At 39.7% G+C, this 16,030-nt stretch overlaps 1 protein-coding gene across 1 annotated transcript in view; it reads left to right on the top strand.

Annotated features, from left to right (window-relative positions):
- The first annotated feature begins 13,899 nt into the window (after positions 1–13,899).
- The window catches only part of LOC147712642 (cytochrome P450 2G1-like), a 227,150-nt gene continuing 225,019 nt past the window's right edge, over positions 13,900–16,030 (top strand). The window contains exon 1 of the mRNA XM_086923337.1: positions 13,900–14,178. Within this exon, the coding sequence (XP_086779463.1) occupies positions 13,999–14,178 (180 nt within the window). The 5' untranslated portion in view covers positions 13,900–13,998. The remainder of the gene's footprint in view (positions 14,179–16,030) is intronic.

Here is a 16,030-nt window from a genome sequence, read left to right as displayed (position 1 = left end):
AGAGAGAGTTGTTTCATGCACCACTGAGTACCCCTGGGCATAATGGATGAAAGCAAGGCAGACTGGTTGCAGGCCTAAACACAAAGCACACTGCCTGGCTTCAAAATGGCCCCTAGACCCCGACCCATATGTCCAGGCCCTGGACCAGGCATAAAAAGGCCCTAACCCACATGGCCGGGCCCTGGTCCAGGCCCCAACAACACCCATAAAAATCGAAATACACACACAAAATCACCCCAATCCAGTGGCATCCATGCCCTAAATGATGTTTAAAATCAAGAGAACACACAGAAAGACTTGGCCCATGCACCACTGGCTAGCCCTGGGCATACTGGATGAACAGTAAATCAAAGGGGAAGGATCACTTGTCCTGCATAACCAGGGTATGCAGGTGGGTACATGGTGTCTGACGAATTAAAAGACCCTCATACACGTGTATTTTGGATGATCGTAGCGGTATATGTTGTCTCCCCGCTTTTATACACGTGTGTGCATAATCCTTGGGTCAGTGTTTATGCAACCTCCGCCTGGAGGATTTACCCTTGGTTAAAAACAGTAGTGATCGTGGATAGAGTAGTGCTAGGGAAGTGAGTTAAAATACCCGGACAGCCAGATGTCGGACTTTATTGGGTCTGGATTCGGGTAGCCCAAGTGAGGGAGGGTAATTGAATATTGTGCCGCTTTGGAATGATTAGGAATTCAAGCACACTGCATGATGTGTATTAGAAAACGGTCGACATGTTTCAGCCTAGTTGCCTGTATCAGTCGGTAGGCTTTCCTCAGGACCAGTGCAAAAATAGGGGGAAGTGAAAAATAAGTCCTTGGTCGCATTGTACCTGAAATGAAAAATATTTACATGCAAAAAAGACGGGGGTAAAGGGTAAGAGGGAGACACAACACGTGTGTACAAACAATGAACAAGTTAAAAACTGTATAGATTCTAAACAGCTTTAAAATGGCAATACTTTAGCAAAGGTTCACACTCCAAGAAGGTGTCAACTCTTTCATTCTCATGCCTGGTGAAGGTGATAGCATGCTAGCGGAGAGTAGTTGTCAATATTCTTGGCCTCGTGAAATTATTTGCTGTGAGCTATATTGGTGGCGCATTAAGTGGTTATGGAGGGCTACGATTTCAAGTGCGCTGGAGTTGCGGAGGTGTGTTTAGGGCACTACTAGGCTCAAAAGACCCCAATGAAAGTTTGTATTTAACTGCGATATTGGGGTAAGGTTACTGAAAGCAACTAACTGTAAACGACACATGCGTGGCGGTCGTGGGGATAATGAATGGCACATGGCGGTAGTTGTTAAGTCCACATACCTGGTGAAATGCGTGTGCGCACTTCTTCGGGTCAGGGGCATAGAAGAAGGTGCATATCTGCCGGGAGATGAAAAAGGATTAATATAAAAATATCTAATGGGGGGAATCCTGCTCGCTGTCAGTGGACTATCTCCCAATACCTGTGGCGTGACTTCTCCTGCGTAGCTAGTGCTATCTCTGCCTCTTCTCACCCGGATATGCTGGTGTGAAGTTCCTGTTTTCAGATAAGGCTGTCGTTTGGAAAGGGTAGAGATACTATGCGTGTATGCTGAAGAAAGACTATTGGTTCACAAAGTGGTGAACGATTACAATTATATGATTAATTAATCGTGGGTTGGTAAAACCCGTTGAATTGGATGTGGTGTATGGATATAAAGCTCAAAGTTAAAAGTTGGTTATTGAGGGAGGCTAAGTATTTGCACCTTTTTGTTCAGAAAACATGCTAGGTGAAGAGAACTCATTTTTTCAGAAAATCAGCATTCAATGTTTTGATTGTGTGGGACGTCAGATTATTTATTGAGGCTTAGCCAGGGGATGTTATCGTTCAGCCCCTCAGTATCAGTTTTTAATCTGTGTACCCAACGTTGTTCTTTTTCAAAGAGGGTTTTGGCCGCGTTCCTGTCCCTTGTGTCGAGAGTTTCCAAGATGACCCACTGTAGGTCAGTTACAGTATGTCCCGCTTCAAGATAGTGGGTAGACATTTTGGTGGTACTTCTTTTTCAGTGGATATTGCTCCAGTGCTCATAGGGTCTTTGCTTTGCTTTCCTGCAGGTCATGCCAATGTATCTCATTTGGCACAGGCATGTAAACAAACAGATTACATGACTAGTTTGGCAATTAGTATGTCACCTTATCGTCCATTTCAAATTGGGCAGTAGTTGTATCTCCTTGGTTGGTTGGGTAAGGTGACACACCGAACATGTGCCGCAGGGGAAGTGTCCTGTTATGGGAGGGTTGTCCCATAGGCCCGTTCTCTCTTTGGGTTTCTTCGGTGGAGGTCTTGTATGGACCAAAAGGTCTTTAAGGTTGAGACTCCTTTTGTTCGCAAACCTTGGTTTTTGCCCAGTTAATGTGTTGGATGTCAAGATCCTCCAATTTTTGTGAATGATTTTTTTGATTTTGTTCGTCACTGGACTGTATGTCGTTACGCAGGTGATGACGTCCTCTTGTGGTTGTTTCGGTATTGTTTCCAGTAGGGTTTCCCTTGGTTGGTTGCGTGCTCTCTTTTTACATTTGTTAATGACCGATTGTGGGTAGTCTCGTACTTTCAATTTCTCACAAAGTTAGTTCGCTTGTCTTTTATAATCTGAGGTTTTGCTACAATTCCTCCTAAGTCTGAGAAATTGGCTGTATGGGAGGTTTTCACGGAGGGGGCGTGGGTGAAAACATTTGAAGGAGAGTAGGCTGTTCTTGGCTGTGGGGTTGAAGAAAGTGCGGGTTTGCAGAGTATTGTTTTCAGCATACAGATTGATATAACTTGTAGTTGGTGGTAATTTGCGATTTCTTTTAATAATGCCCTATTTGTCATTTGTGAGGGTGGGTTGTGACACACATACATGCCCATAGGGCATGTATGTGTGCCACATGCACACACATGTAGATTTCAGGGGTGCAGCAGGGTGTCTTTGAGGCACCCCTGCACCCTTGAAATAATTCTCAAATTGCGATTAGCAAATTGCGAATTCGCAATTTGAGAATTATTGCACTGGCCCGTAGGAATGCATTGGAAATGATTCTTTATTTGCGAATTCGCAAATTGCGAATTCGCAAATAAAGAATAATAAAGAATCGCTAAAAAATAGCGATTTTGTACATACATACTGTTTTGCGAATTCTAAATAGCGATTCGCAAAAAATTGCTATTTAGAAATTGCAAAACGGTATCTTGATACATCTGGCCCAAAGAGTTTTAGGAAGTGAATAGAAGTATGGAATTCTAGGTGATTTGGGGACTGGTCTGAAAACATTTGCCAGGGCAGCTTTGGGTTTCCACTCTCGCCCTGGTAGGAGCAGGAGCCTTGTACCTCGAAATAAAAGTATCCATTTAAAAGATAATCACAGAGATGCAGCACCAACCTTCCCATTAAAATTTTCTGTTTTTGCAAACTCTTTCAATATAAAATACTAAAATCCATAGTAATTTGAGTATTTGTTTTGTGTTCACATGTGTGTTTATTTTTTTCGAAATACTCTTTTAATGTTTGAAATTTAAATCTTACAAATTGCTGGGGGGGTCCCCGGCTTCCAGTGGTGAGTCAATGGGGGTCCTCAGGAGTCAAAAGTTTGGGAACCACTGCCCTACGCTATCCAACACTTTTCCTACTGTTGCACTTTTTGGAGTGGGAATAGTAATTTGTACCCCTACGCTATCCAACACTTTCCCTACTGTTGCACTCTCTGGATTCGGAATAGTAATTTTTACCCCTACGCTTTGCAACACTTTCCCTACTTTTGCACTCTCCGCAGTGGGAATAGTAATTTTTACCCCTAAGCTATCCAACACTTTCCCTACTGTTGAACTCTCTGGAGTGGGATTAGTAATTTTTACCCCTACGCTATCCAACACTTTCCCTACTGTTGCAATCTCTAGAGTGGGAATAGTAATTTTTACCACTACACTATCAAACACTTTCCCTAAAGTTGTACTCTCTGTAGTGGGGATAGTAAATTTTACCCCTACGCTATCTAACACTTTCCCTACTGTTGCACTTTTTGGAGTGGGAAAAGTAATTTTTACCCCTACGCTATCCAACACTTTCTCTACTGTTGCACTCTTTGGAGTGAGAATAGTAATTTTTACCCCTACGCTATCCAACATTTTACCTACTGCTGTTTTTTTGGGAGTGGTAATAATATTTTATTCCCTCTGTTATTTAATATTTTTTGTATTGTTTTAGCTAATGTAGTATATAATTAATTTAAACATATTAAAAGTAAATTACATTTTATAAATTTATTTTGCATAATTATGTAATTTTTACTTATGTTAATATTTTGGGGCCGATTCCGATTCGGTAAAATGCCCTCCGAATATTCGTACGGAGCCTTTTCCTGTATGAATCGTATGCAAAACCCTACCCGTACGTACGATGTAGTATGATGTGTACCCAAAGCTGCCCTCCATACAAATCGTACGGAAGACTGTACAATTCAATAATCCGTACGAATTGCATTCAGAACGCGCAGTACGCGATGTCCATACGGATCGAAGCAGTATTTTCCGACCCAACAAGTACTAATCGTATCGACAACACTCCGTACGATTTTTTTTCTACTGGAGCTTAAAACGGCCGGAAAAGCAGATTTTGCCTCAAAATGCGTATGAAATGCCCCCCCCCGGGTATGGTACATACACCCCATGATTGCAGGGGTACAGTGCTTCAGGGTACGGTGCGTACACCCCTGGATTTCAGGGGTACGGTGCATATGTCCCTGTGCATACACCCCATGATCGTAGGTGTATGGACTGTTGGGGTACAGTTTGTATACCACAAGGTCATAGGTGTACGGAGCGTACATCCAGTGCATACACCCCTTGATTTTAGGGGTACGGTGTGTATGTGATACAGTTGCCCTCGGTACGAATTGCTCATACGTGACGTTTACTGTACGAATAGGGTCCTCATTCCCTGGTCCGGATCGTACTTGGCGGGTCATACGGCATGTTTACGAATTGTACGGTTCACTGTGCGGGTCGATGTCATACGGATTTACCCTTCATTTTCATACGGTTCTCAATAATTCGCACGGATAGTACTAAGCGATTCGTATGGATTCGTACGATAACGGCTACGAATACGAATCATCGTACGGATTTGTTTCCCGAATCGGAATCGAGCCCTTTATGTGTATAGATGAATTTGTAATTTATAATATTTTTATTTATTTATAACCTATTAGAATAAATCTTAAAACTGATTATTAAGTAATTATATATAGATTATATATTATATGTACATGTTTAGTTAATTTTTTATAAATTATGTACATTACGTATTATTTTAAATACTATAACATATTTTTAACTATGGTTATTGTATTTTTAAGTAATATTTAATGTATTTTACAAATTGATATTTTTTTTAAACAATATTTTTGACATCAATATTTTTTTTGATATTTTTGTACTTACCTTGTTGTAGATAGGATGTTGATACTGTTGACATCGATATTATTGCTCCGATATTTTTGTACCTCGATATTTTGTCTTTTGATATTTTGTCAGACATTCTGCTCGGAATATTAGGGGGTAATGCCTATGCTTCAGCTGTTGTTCCTCACCCTTAAGAAGTGTATCATGCACCGCCACCAGCTGTGGACCCTGATCCCCCAGGAACTTACAAAAGCATTGTAGATTGTTGGGGGTGTTGGGCCCCTAACTTTCCGCAACATTAGCTTAACCCCCATTCACCCCTTCGTCCTGACATGCAAAAAAGCAGTGATTCCCCTCAAGACCCCAATTCAGTTGCGTTGTATAACCTAGGTAAAACATGAAACAACAAAGTTAAACTAACAAAAACCATGAACTGTTCGATGATTTTTAAAGCCCTGTTGGACCTCAACTTCGGAAGGCTATTGCGGCAAGACCACTTCAACAGCCAGAGCTTTTTAGCCATTTGCCAGTGCCTCGGAGCTCCTTTCGGTGATGTCTCCCTATGTAGCGACTCTCTCCCCAGGGCAAGGATTGCTGCCGCCCCTTCACTTCTGGGAAGTGCTGCTGTTTGTTATTGAAAGAAAAAGCAAGACCAAATGGGTAAGTCCACATATACTTAATGCGGCGCTCCCTCAATGTGGATGTGATCAGTCGAAATTGTTGGTGTCTCATCAGCGTGGCCTCCGCAACATCCTGAAAAACACACAAGTGGCTCCCTGGTAGTCTACCAGCTCTTTGTCTCATACTTTGCAGAGCACCAGTTCCTTGACTTTAAAGGAAGCAAATTTAGACAGGATATCTCTCTGGGATTTGTTCCCCCCTACTAGCACCGGTCCCACTCTGTGGGCGCTTTCCAACTGAATATTGTGCTTCTCTCACCTAGGATACTAGCGAAAGGACCCATCATGTAAGCATCCAAGTCCGTCCCTTCCTTCCTCCAGGCCACGTACCCTGATGATGTCCCTGCAGGAACGGTTCTCCGGATCCTCGCATTTTTGAAGCGTAGAGTTCAATTGGACGGAAAGGGATTCAGCACCCTCCTCCAGCAGTTGGAATCTACCCTCCAGGTCATGGCATTTTGCCTACAGGTCAAGGGTGCGTGCTCCAATCAAGTCTTTGCATGGCTGAAGAGCAAAAATCTTTTTGCCCATTTCTGACTTGTAGAATTGAAAGGAGGCCCCTATGCCTGCCTGTATGTCTTCTCAGAGCTCCCTTTTAAATTCTTTTAAGGGAGCTGCTGAACAAATAATCGCCCCCGATTGAGTGCTGATGCGGCAGGTGAATCAGGAGGCGGTAACTTGGTCCTCATTCCGAACGCTCACAAGACGGTAGTGGTCCCAATCGATTAGATGCCCAAACCCGGCACTCCCACAGGGCTCTTTCAGGGAGCAGAGCGAAGTAACATCTACGCGGCCATCTTGGCTCGCCACACCCCTGGGTGTTGAATTTTTGAGGCAGTCAAGCTCAAATGTTTCACTTGTAGACAATTGTCTGATTTTCTCACATTCTTTGACAGATACTTCAAGAGAACTGTCAAAAACAATGTGCAGTTCTTGGAAGGTGCACGCTGATTTTGATATCTGTAAAACAGTAGGAACAACCACTCATTTTGCATGGATGGAATCTTGACCATTTGAAATTTTGACATATAGTCCACAACAACATCAGTTTTCAATGGGGAGACCTTTTCCAATTTAAATTCTTCTTGTGAAAGTTTTTTTTGAGCTCTTGTACAAGTGTGTGATTCACTGGTTTGGTTGCAGCATCACCATCTAATAATGTGCTTGTTGAAAGATCATGCAACAGATTATCTTCAATAAATTCCCCCCTTTGTTTTGCCACATCTATTTCTCAAGGTGCTTTCTTAAGTTGTTTGTGTAAACTTTTTTGCAGTGGATTGTTGGACAAAACTCTTACTATGGAAATTAAAGCGTGGAAGTTTAACTTTAGTGATTATGTCTAACAGCTTTTCAATACTACTCGCTCCTGCTTCACTTGTGCATATAGATTTGGTCTATGTTCTAGGATATCTAGTAGACATGTCTTTATATTGTTATCCACTTATTGTTTGGTCACAAAGTTGTGCAGCCACACAGGCTCAGTAATTTCAAAGGAATTTCCTTGCTGCTGCATGTAATGAAAAAGGCAGTCAACATGTTTATTAAAACATTCCCCTCTCTTACCCACAATTCTGTGGTGAGGAACAGTTTCACAATGGTCCTTTAATTTAGAATTTGTCATCTCACTAAACACATAGCAAATAGAAAAGGCTTCATGGCAAACTAGCTGCATTGAGGAACATCTTCACTTTTACGTCTCTGATCAACAATTCCATTGCGCTTTTCTGTGATCTCTGGATCCTCTTTTTCAGTTTCATATCTACAGCCACAGCATTGAAACCTCCCTCTCTATTTTTCACCACTGATTGTCTTGCATTTTCTCTAGAGGTATGGTTTTTCCACCTCTATCTTCTTTACTCTTTCCAAGTACCAGGGCCCATACCTCAGGTAGTTTATGCAATCAAAGTGATCAGTGACTGCACAGTCTTCAAGTGCAGCTCCCAATTACCTTACTGATCAGCATGTAGCAAGTTTTACATTAGAGCTACCATTGTAAAAACATTTCCCCACTACCTGCAAAGTTCTGATTATTCTTCACATTCTTTGACAAACTCTATGAACTTGATTTTCTGTTTTTCTTATTTTGAACTGAGTGTACTGAACATTGCCTGGCTTTGAATTATGTCTTTTGAATGAAGTGCATCTTGTGCCTTCGGAGATAAGATGTGCAAAACTTAATTTGTAATTATTGTTCCAGAAAGTATTCAAACGCAATGTTTCTATAGCCTAAGGTATCATGAGCATACCTTGTAATGAACAAACATAATGAGTTCTACTCAAATATGGACTTGACAGTTTTGCTTCTGAAGATTTCAGCCTTAATAAGTGCATTGTCTATGCCACACCCACTGAGATAACTTCCTGCACACCGTAACACAAATGTTGTTATGTGGAAATTGTCCATCATGTGATAAAGATCTTCAAATTCAGCTGGATTGCTCATGCAAATGTCAGCTACAATGCGGAAAACCCCTTCATCACAGAAGATTGGCTAGACAGTCTGGCCTCAAGCTGAGCACGCACAATTTGGAAAATGTATAGAGATGTGCTTACTGTTAGGTAGTTTGTCGAGAGAGTATTACTGGTAAAAACCCAACTTTCTTCAGCAGTACGATATCTTGGGAGATCAGAGCATGAACTCCAAGCATGCAGGATCTGTTTTTTCTTCATCCATCAGTCCGCACCGAATAAGCGATATGATGAATTTAGTTAAATCAGCTTTGTGAGCAGCAGCATCTGGTAGAAGAAGATCCATGTCCTCTTTGAACCTTTTGGTAGACTGGGACATGTTGATGACTTGTAGTCATTTTGCACACGTTGGCAAGGCAGTTGTTTTATAAGTTTGCAGCTTTGTTTGTCTATGTCTTTTTCACTGAATACTTTTACACGTGGATTGAATAATGAATTAATGTGGGAAAATGCTATTTAATATATGAATGGTTCCAGTCTGTTATAAATTCAAATATAAGAACCTCCCTTTAAGAATCTGTGGGAGATCCTTCTTTCGAGTCTTTTATATAAACCCTCTGAGCTTTTAACTATTGTTATTATAATGAAAGTAAGCCGATAATTATTTGACCGACAGGAGACAATAGATGGTATATAAATTGAAATTTGCAGGAATAAATAACTAAATTTAGTCAGCATAAATGAAAAACAATAAAGTTAGTAAATAAAAATAGGAGGTAAGAATTAACACTGTGATACATAATGAAGTTAGCATTCTAGTGTTTTCAGATAGCTGAATACACAGTAGGTAATATATCACTCAGACGAAACGTACGTAGGCAGAACGTCATGATGGCAAGTCGGTACCAGCTGACCAGTAAAAGGAGAGATCCACCAGTATTTAAACCCTAAACACAGTGGTGATTCTTGAGAAAATAGCACATATTGAATATTCGCTTGAGACCAATCTGGACGACAACCTCTCCAACGCAGTTTAAAATAGGTAAACGGTACTTGGACATAGAAACCGTTATTTTTAAAGTTGAAGTTTAAGAGGAAGACCTTGATGAGAACTCCCTGTTCCCTGCCTTCTCTCTTTTCTCGTCTTACAGTAGAATCGCTTTCTTGGGAAAAATAAAAAGTGTTTAGAACTGGTTTAGTCTTTTATTGCCAACGTGACGTGAAAAATATATTTGGTAAGCATTTAAACAGTTTGTAATTTTGCTGATTATACAAAGGTTGTGACATATATTATAGAGCAAATATGCTAGATCTAATTGATGGCTCTTTATCTTCAGTTTGTCTAGAGACCATTTTGGCTAAAAACTAGGATAGCATCACAAAATAGAAATAAAGAATTCGAACAGCAAGTGCTGCCCAGAAAGTAACATTAAGAGTATGTTCGCAATTCGGAGATTAAAGGTAATTATTTTATCCCCTTATAAAAGTAGTTCACGACAATACATCATGTTAAATATTGCTCATAAAATATATGGGTTGTTACCGATTGAATTTGCTGAGTGCACCAAAGTGCATCAATTGGCTCATATCAAACAGAAAGCCAACTACAAAACTCATCTAGTAAGCAACATCAAAAAAACTTTTTCACAAGGTGTTATCAAGTTGGAAAAGGGACTATCTAGACTTCCCTTTACTGTAATTTACTATTCTTATACTTGGATAAGTCACCCCTTTCTTTAACTCTTTTTCTATTTTCATTTTATGTATCTTTTCTTGAGATGATTCCTCAATTAAATCCGTTTGCTGAAGGTATATAGTTAGCCCATTGTGGTAAAAAGTGAACTTCTCAGTGTGACCTCCATTCATCATTACCATTGTTCTTAGGTAAATTGTGGTATTCCTGACAAAGGGGCAAAGGGCTTCGAAACTTGCGTTGGAGGCTTATCTGTTGCCAAGGATTATTGATATTTTTATTGTAATTTATGTGTATTATTGTATTGTGAAATTTTGTAAAATGGATTTACTGTTGATGTAGTAATTCATTTTTTTATATATTTATAAAAAAAACATGGTTGTCAATAATTTGATTTCCTTTTTATAAAATTGTATTTTTATACTGTCAAAGATTGTTTAATTGAAAATAAAGACTGACACATATATGTAGTTCATGGTTGTTACACTAGTAATTTTTTAAAATAATTTTTTATGAAATTGTTTTATGATTAAGTCGATATTGCCGAAATTGTTCTTTGCCTAGGAATTTCTTTTCTTTAGTATGTCTACAGCTGACACAGCTTGTTTCCAGGCAGCTACTTCATTGGTACAGTCTTGAAAAAGCACCATGGATGTATCATGTGTACTGGAAATTCCAGACAAAGAAGAAGTGTCTTCAAATTGTAAATTCTTTCCTGGTCAGTGACTTGGAAGTTGTGTGGTATCAGATTCACAAGATTTAACATCATGAGCTGCTAATATGTTCCTGCGTAGTACTATATCATTATTACTTGTTGATATAACACTCCTATTCATTGAAGTGGTTAGCTCTCTACTTTTGCACTTGTCATAGATTGCGTGGGCAGTCATCATGTTTTGTGGAATATCCTTTTTGCCTTGATGAAATTCATAAAACAATACTTTGGAAAAGACAGTACATATGCACTTCAGGTTCATTGGACCGTCTTGCACATCTTTGCTTAATGTTTTGCTCTTCTGATAATAAACAATGATGTATCAATGTTAAGACAGCATCAGGCATTCTTGTTGCCTTCCATGATTTGCGGAGCTCTGGAGCATCACAGAGTTTGTCATTAAGTCCAAAATCGACATCTTTCAGGATGTTTCTTAAAATGGTTCCTGCTAATTTTATTACATCTTGTGACCTTATTTTGGCAGCAAGAACTTTAGGAGTAAAATCAGCTGAAACACCATAAGTGTCTATTTTCTTTGTTAGACTGACAACAACAAATGAAGTCTCACCAGCTGAATCTTAATTTCATTATTAAGGATCAATATAGTTTCAACAATGTTGACCATTATGTCTCTGATCTCATTGAGTGTGAACCCATAGCCAGCACTCAAGAGTGTCTTCAAAACCTAATTTGTTTTTTAAAAGTGTGCAAACTTAAATGAAGGCTGGCTGTTACATTGTTGCTGGGAGCTCTTTGTACAATCATATTTTCAAATGGATGCACGTACATAGTTAGGGTGGCCATACAAATCCAATGCAAATAAATTCACCTTGCTTTTTAGATCAGCTACTCAGCTGAAAACAACTGCTTGGAAGAAACTAGCAACAGATGAAAATATGTTTGTCCTTTGTGACTCACATAATCTGTACTTTGTTCTTTTGTCAATCCCTTTGGCCCTTGTCTGGCTAAACTATAGATAACATGTTACATTCTGATCAGTTGTTGGAGTTAGATGAGGGGTAGTCATCTGTCTTCTGGGCTTTGGGTTTGGTTGTCATTGCTTTCTCAGAAGGCGCACATTCTTGTTGTGATTCACTAGTGTTTTCTATTTTCTGACAATTTTTTTCCAGGCTATATTCCATTGTATACAATTTATAGCACTTGCTGTTTCAATGAAAAAATATTTGATCCTCTTCAACTATCAGTTTCAATCTTTTGTGAACTTCGTCTTACCATATTTCTGCAGCATCTAGAATTTTCAGTTGATGTTAGCTTCTCTTTCGAGTTAGTTTGGCATATGAAACATTTTTCGTTGTTGAAGGAGTCCTCAGATTTTGTAGATGCAACACCCTGTCAGGAGGTAAAGACCCTCTGCTACCACCTGCTTGGCTCATGTTTACAAATTTAAATCAATTGAAAACCACAAACAAAAACAATAATAAAATAAATCACCAAAATGATGGCTCATCTTTAAAGAGCCGACATTTTGGAAAGTTGAGGATGGGTTGCCTTGAAGAGTTATTTTCTGTGTCTTTATGACTTTTTGACCCCTTCAAACCTATTTTTTGACAACAAAATTAAGAACTTAAGTACTGGAGTAGTGAAGAAATGTATTGCCATTGCAGACTTTCTAATACCAATCTACCCTTAAGGGTGTAGTGGACCACAAATATGATGTTCTCAATGAGTAAGTCAAGTCTACTGCCTTTGCTGTAATTTGTCATAATAAACTGATCGGACTTCTTGCATCAGATAACAATCATTGCCTCATCGCCATAACCAACTCAGGTCTACTATACAGAGATTGAACCTTCCAACAAAGTGAGGATCAAGTATACAGTCTTAAAATAGAATTGTGTATGAAATTAAAGTTAGCAAAACAATATACAACCACTCCTAGAAGTTACTAGCAAGGATTCTCTCACTGCAAAGCTTCTACTCCCAGGTTTTTGTCAGGTAAGTAATCTCATCAGACTACTTGCTTGTGACAGTAATACATGAGAATCAATGTAAAACAATACCGGTCTATAGGCTTTGACACAGTGTGAGAACAATTCACCTCTAAAGGTCTCTTTACTTTACAATATGGTTTTCATAATAAATAATCAGGCATACTGCATTTGTCATAATTGTTTATAATAAAAAAGACCAGAACTTTAGCATCAGACATAACTTGTCACTGTCACCTAATCAGACCTTTAGCTTTTTGTTTTTACTAGATTGCCAACATAAAAACTCATGCTCACAAGCTTTGCCATAAAGCAACCATCATAAACAAATGAGCTCAGCTGTGTTAAGCATAACATTTCACTCTAGTCAAAAAATGCAAGGCAAGCACTAATTTTCAATGGAAGACACTTCTTCCCAAATGAAGTTTGTATTTAAGAGAATCAATATTTGTAAATATTGATTCAAACACCCTCGCTCAGTACAACTTCATAAAGCGCTTTACTTGTTGATAAAATATGGTCTCCCAACAACCGTGCTGTCAAGCTAGGCATAAAAAGGCATATGCAAGGGCATGAAAAACATTCTTCGTGGACTAATGACTCGGTGCAAATGTTCAGACTGGGATGCTAACAAGTCAGTTATGGGATTTATATTTGTTTGATCTTCAGTTATGTTGGTGAACGCGTTGTTGCTATTATGTTTCACTGATTCAGAAATGGGAGCTCGGATTAGGGTTAACCTTAAACTGAGTACGAGATACAGCTTGCCCCTGACAATTAATGTGTAAACACAAGTCAAGCATCACTTCAAATCCAGCTGGCAGTACTCTTGAAAAATGTTCTAGATGAGCCTTTTATAACAGGATTATCATGACCATGACAATATTGCATAAGGGAGGCCAAATGCAAACATCGAAATACACACTGCACCCACAAACAAAAGCCAAATATAAATACAGGACAGGCAGGCCCGCCTACTTAGGTTCCTACTACATAACCAGTAGCCTCAGCTGTCATTCATTGACTTTGCCTTCAATGCCCATATAGTGCTCTGCTTCCTTTTTGGCTAGATTTGCGCTATATAAATACGCCATACAAATATATTTTATTTTGCAATAGACACGGATTGGGGAATTTAAAAATGATTCTTTCTGGAGATTTGTCTATCTATCTGCTAAGCTGCATCTGCTGCCTCCTCTGTTTCTCTTTCTGGAAACTGTACTTCTGTCGAGGACACCTACCTCCTGGCCCAGTTCCCCTTCCTATCTTGGGAAACCTGCATCACTTAAAAACTAGTTCCATGATCGAATCCTTGAAGACGGTGAGTTTTATTGACCTTTTTGTGGGATTTTATGCATCCAATAACTCATGTTTCAGATACTCTGGATAACTCCTCTAAATTTGTATGTGGTTCTTGAAAATGCTTCTTCTGCTGGCATAATTTCAATGCCTTAAAGGCTTCATTGTGTGCTTACAAATAATTTGATTTTATATGGTACATAATGACACCCAATTGTAAGTTACATGATGCATCCTAAACGTATGCCCACTGCTGCACTCGTATCGTGCTTGCCTTTAATTTGCATTATGGCTGTTAAGAAATAAATCCCAGATTTACTAATGCTTTATGCACAGTATTAAATTGAGATTTACTTTCCAGTGCAACACTTGTTTTGGGCTGCAAAGTAGTGCTAGACGTTACTTTCTGCCACTTTGCATTAAGGGGTCGTACTATATATAGGTGGTACAGTTGCCATGCAACCAACGATGGTTTTTGACACAAAGTTCAATCTAACAAAAAAGGTAGAAATGACTTTCCCCCATAAAATTATCCACCTCCTCCAAGCAGGCATAATGTTAGAGCAAACTTTACTGTTATGCACATTTTCCAACTTTGCCTGTGTGCTTTACTGTACAGAACATTTACAAATTTCGACATTACATCTAGAAATAGTATTTTGAACTGAAATTGTACGTTTCTTCACGCAACCTGGGCTAGGCATACTTTTTCATTTCTGAGGCAAAACATAAGGGACTGTGGCAAATCATAGGCCTTTAGAAGGAGTCAGCCTTTATAGAATGGGGAGCAGACGAGTAAATATTCCCAGGATTTAGGGTCCAGTGATCGTGCTACAACCAAGCTTCTTTAACTAATAATAGCACCAGCTGGCATTGCTAGCAGTAATCTATGGTGCTAGATACAGTGCACTTATTATAGTGACCTCATTCTGTGAAGTGACCCTTTTTCAGTTTTTTTTCATGCCTTTACAAGCAACCTGTAATTCTTGATGAGATCAATAAATTGTTCCAACCCCGTATCACTAATAAAGAATATCGATAATAAAAGATGCATTGGTTTAGGTCCATTTTACAAGGTCACTCGTATTGAGGGCTGAAGAATTTTAAACTGAACACAGTTTGTGGAGGACGGGACTCAGGAAGGTGTTCAAGGCAACAGAGGCATGTAATTTAATTGAACAGTTACTGGCTTACACCCATGCGTTCAACGGGAAATACACACATTGCAGCAGGCACTCACAAGTACACACACATTCATGCATAATCACATGGTCGCATGGTCCAAATATTGTAAAAGATAAACATATATAGGGCCGCAGCAGTGGTGGGAGGGAAGCCTCGGTGGTCCCTGACGACAGGAACTGCCACCTCTTTTCATTTGCTGAACTTGTTATGGGTCAGCTATTGAAAGGGGGCTGCAGTCCCTTACTAGTCACAGAGCGGGATGGGGTCACATTAAACTGCTTACATCATCCTCTTTTTGATGAGTGTCACTGATAGAGGCTCCCTCTCATCATGAGGGAGTACCACCAAGTGCTTTACCAGGCTTAGAAGGTCATGCCCACTGGACTGTGACATCATCATCCAAGCAAAGTTGAAATCTAGTAGCTAGGTGCCTATGCTTTTAGTGCAAGTACAGCGTCTGGCTGCCTACCCTGAACATGAAGAGTGTTTGTAAGGTTGTCCTTTGCTCAGCCTGATAGACACTCTTTAAGTTTTTTAAAAGGTGGAGAGGAAAAGCTCCTCTGACTTTAAGGATGGACTACTGCTGGTTAACCCTTTCGCTGCGGCGGCTATTCCGCCGCAGCGCTAACAGGGCGGGGCGGCCGCCCGGCGGCCGCATGCTGGTGACAGAACTGGTCCGTCACCAGCCG

This window comes from Lissotriton vulgaris, chromosome 5 (assembly GCF_964263255.1).
Source record: "Lissotriton vulgaris chromosome 5, aLisVul1.2, whole genome shotgun sequence".
NCBI lineage: Eukaryota > Metazoa > Chordata > Amphibia > Caudata > Salamandridae > Lissotriton > Lissotriton vulgaris.
This window is presented reverse-complemented; position numbering and strand designations above follow the sequence as displayed.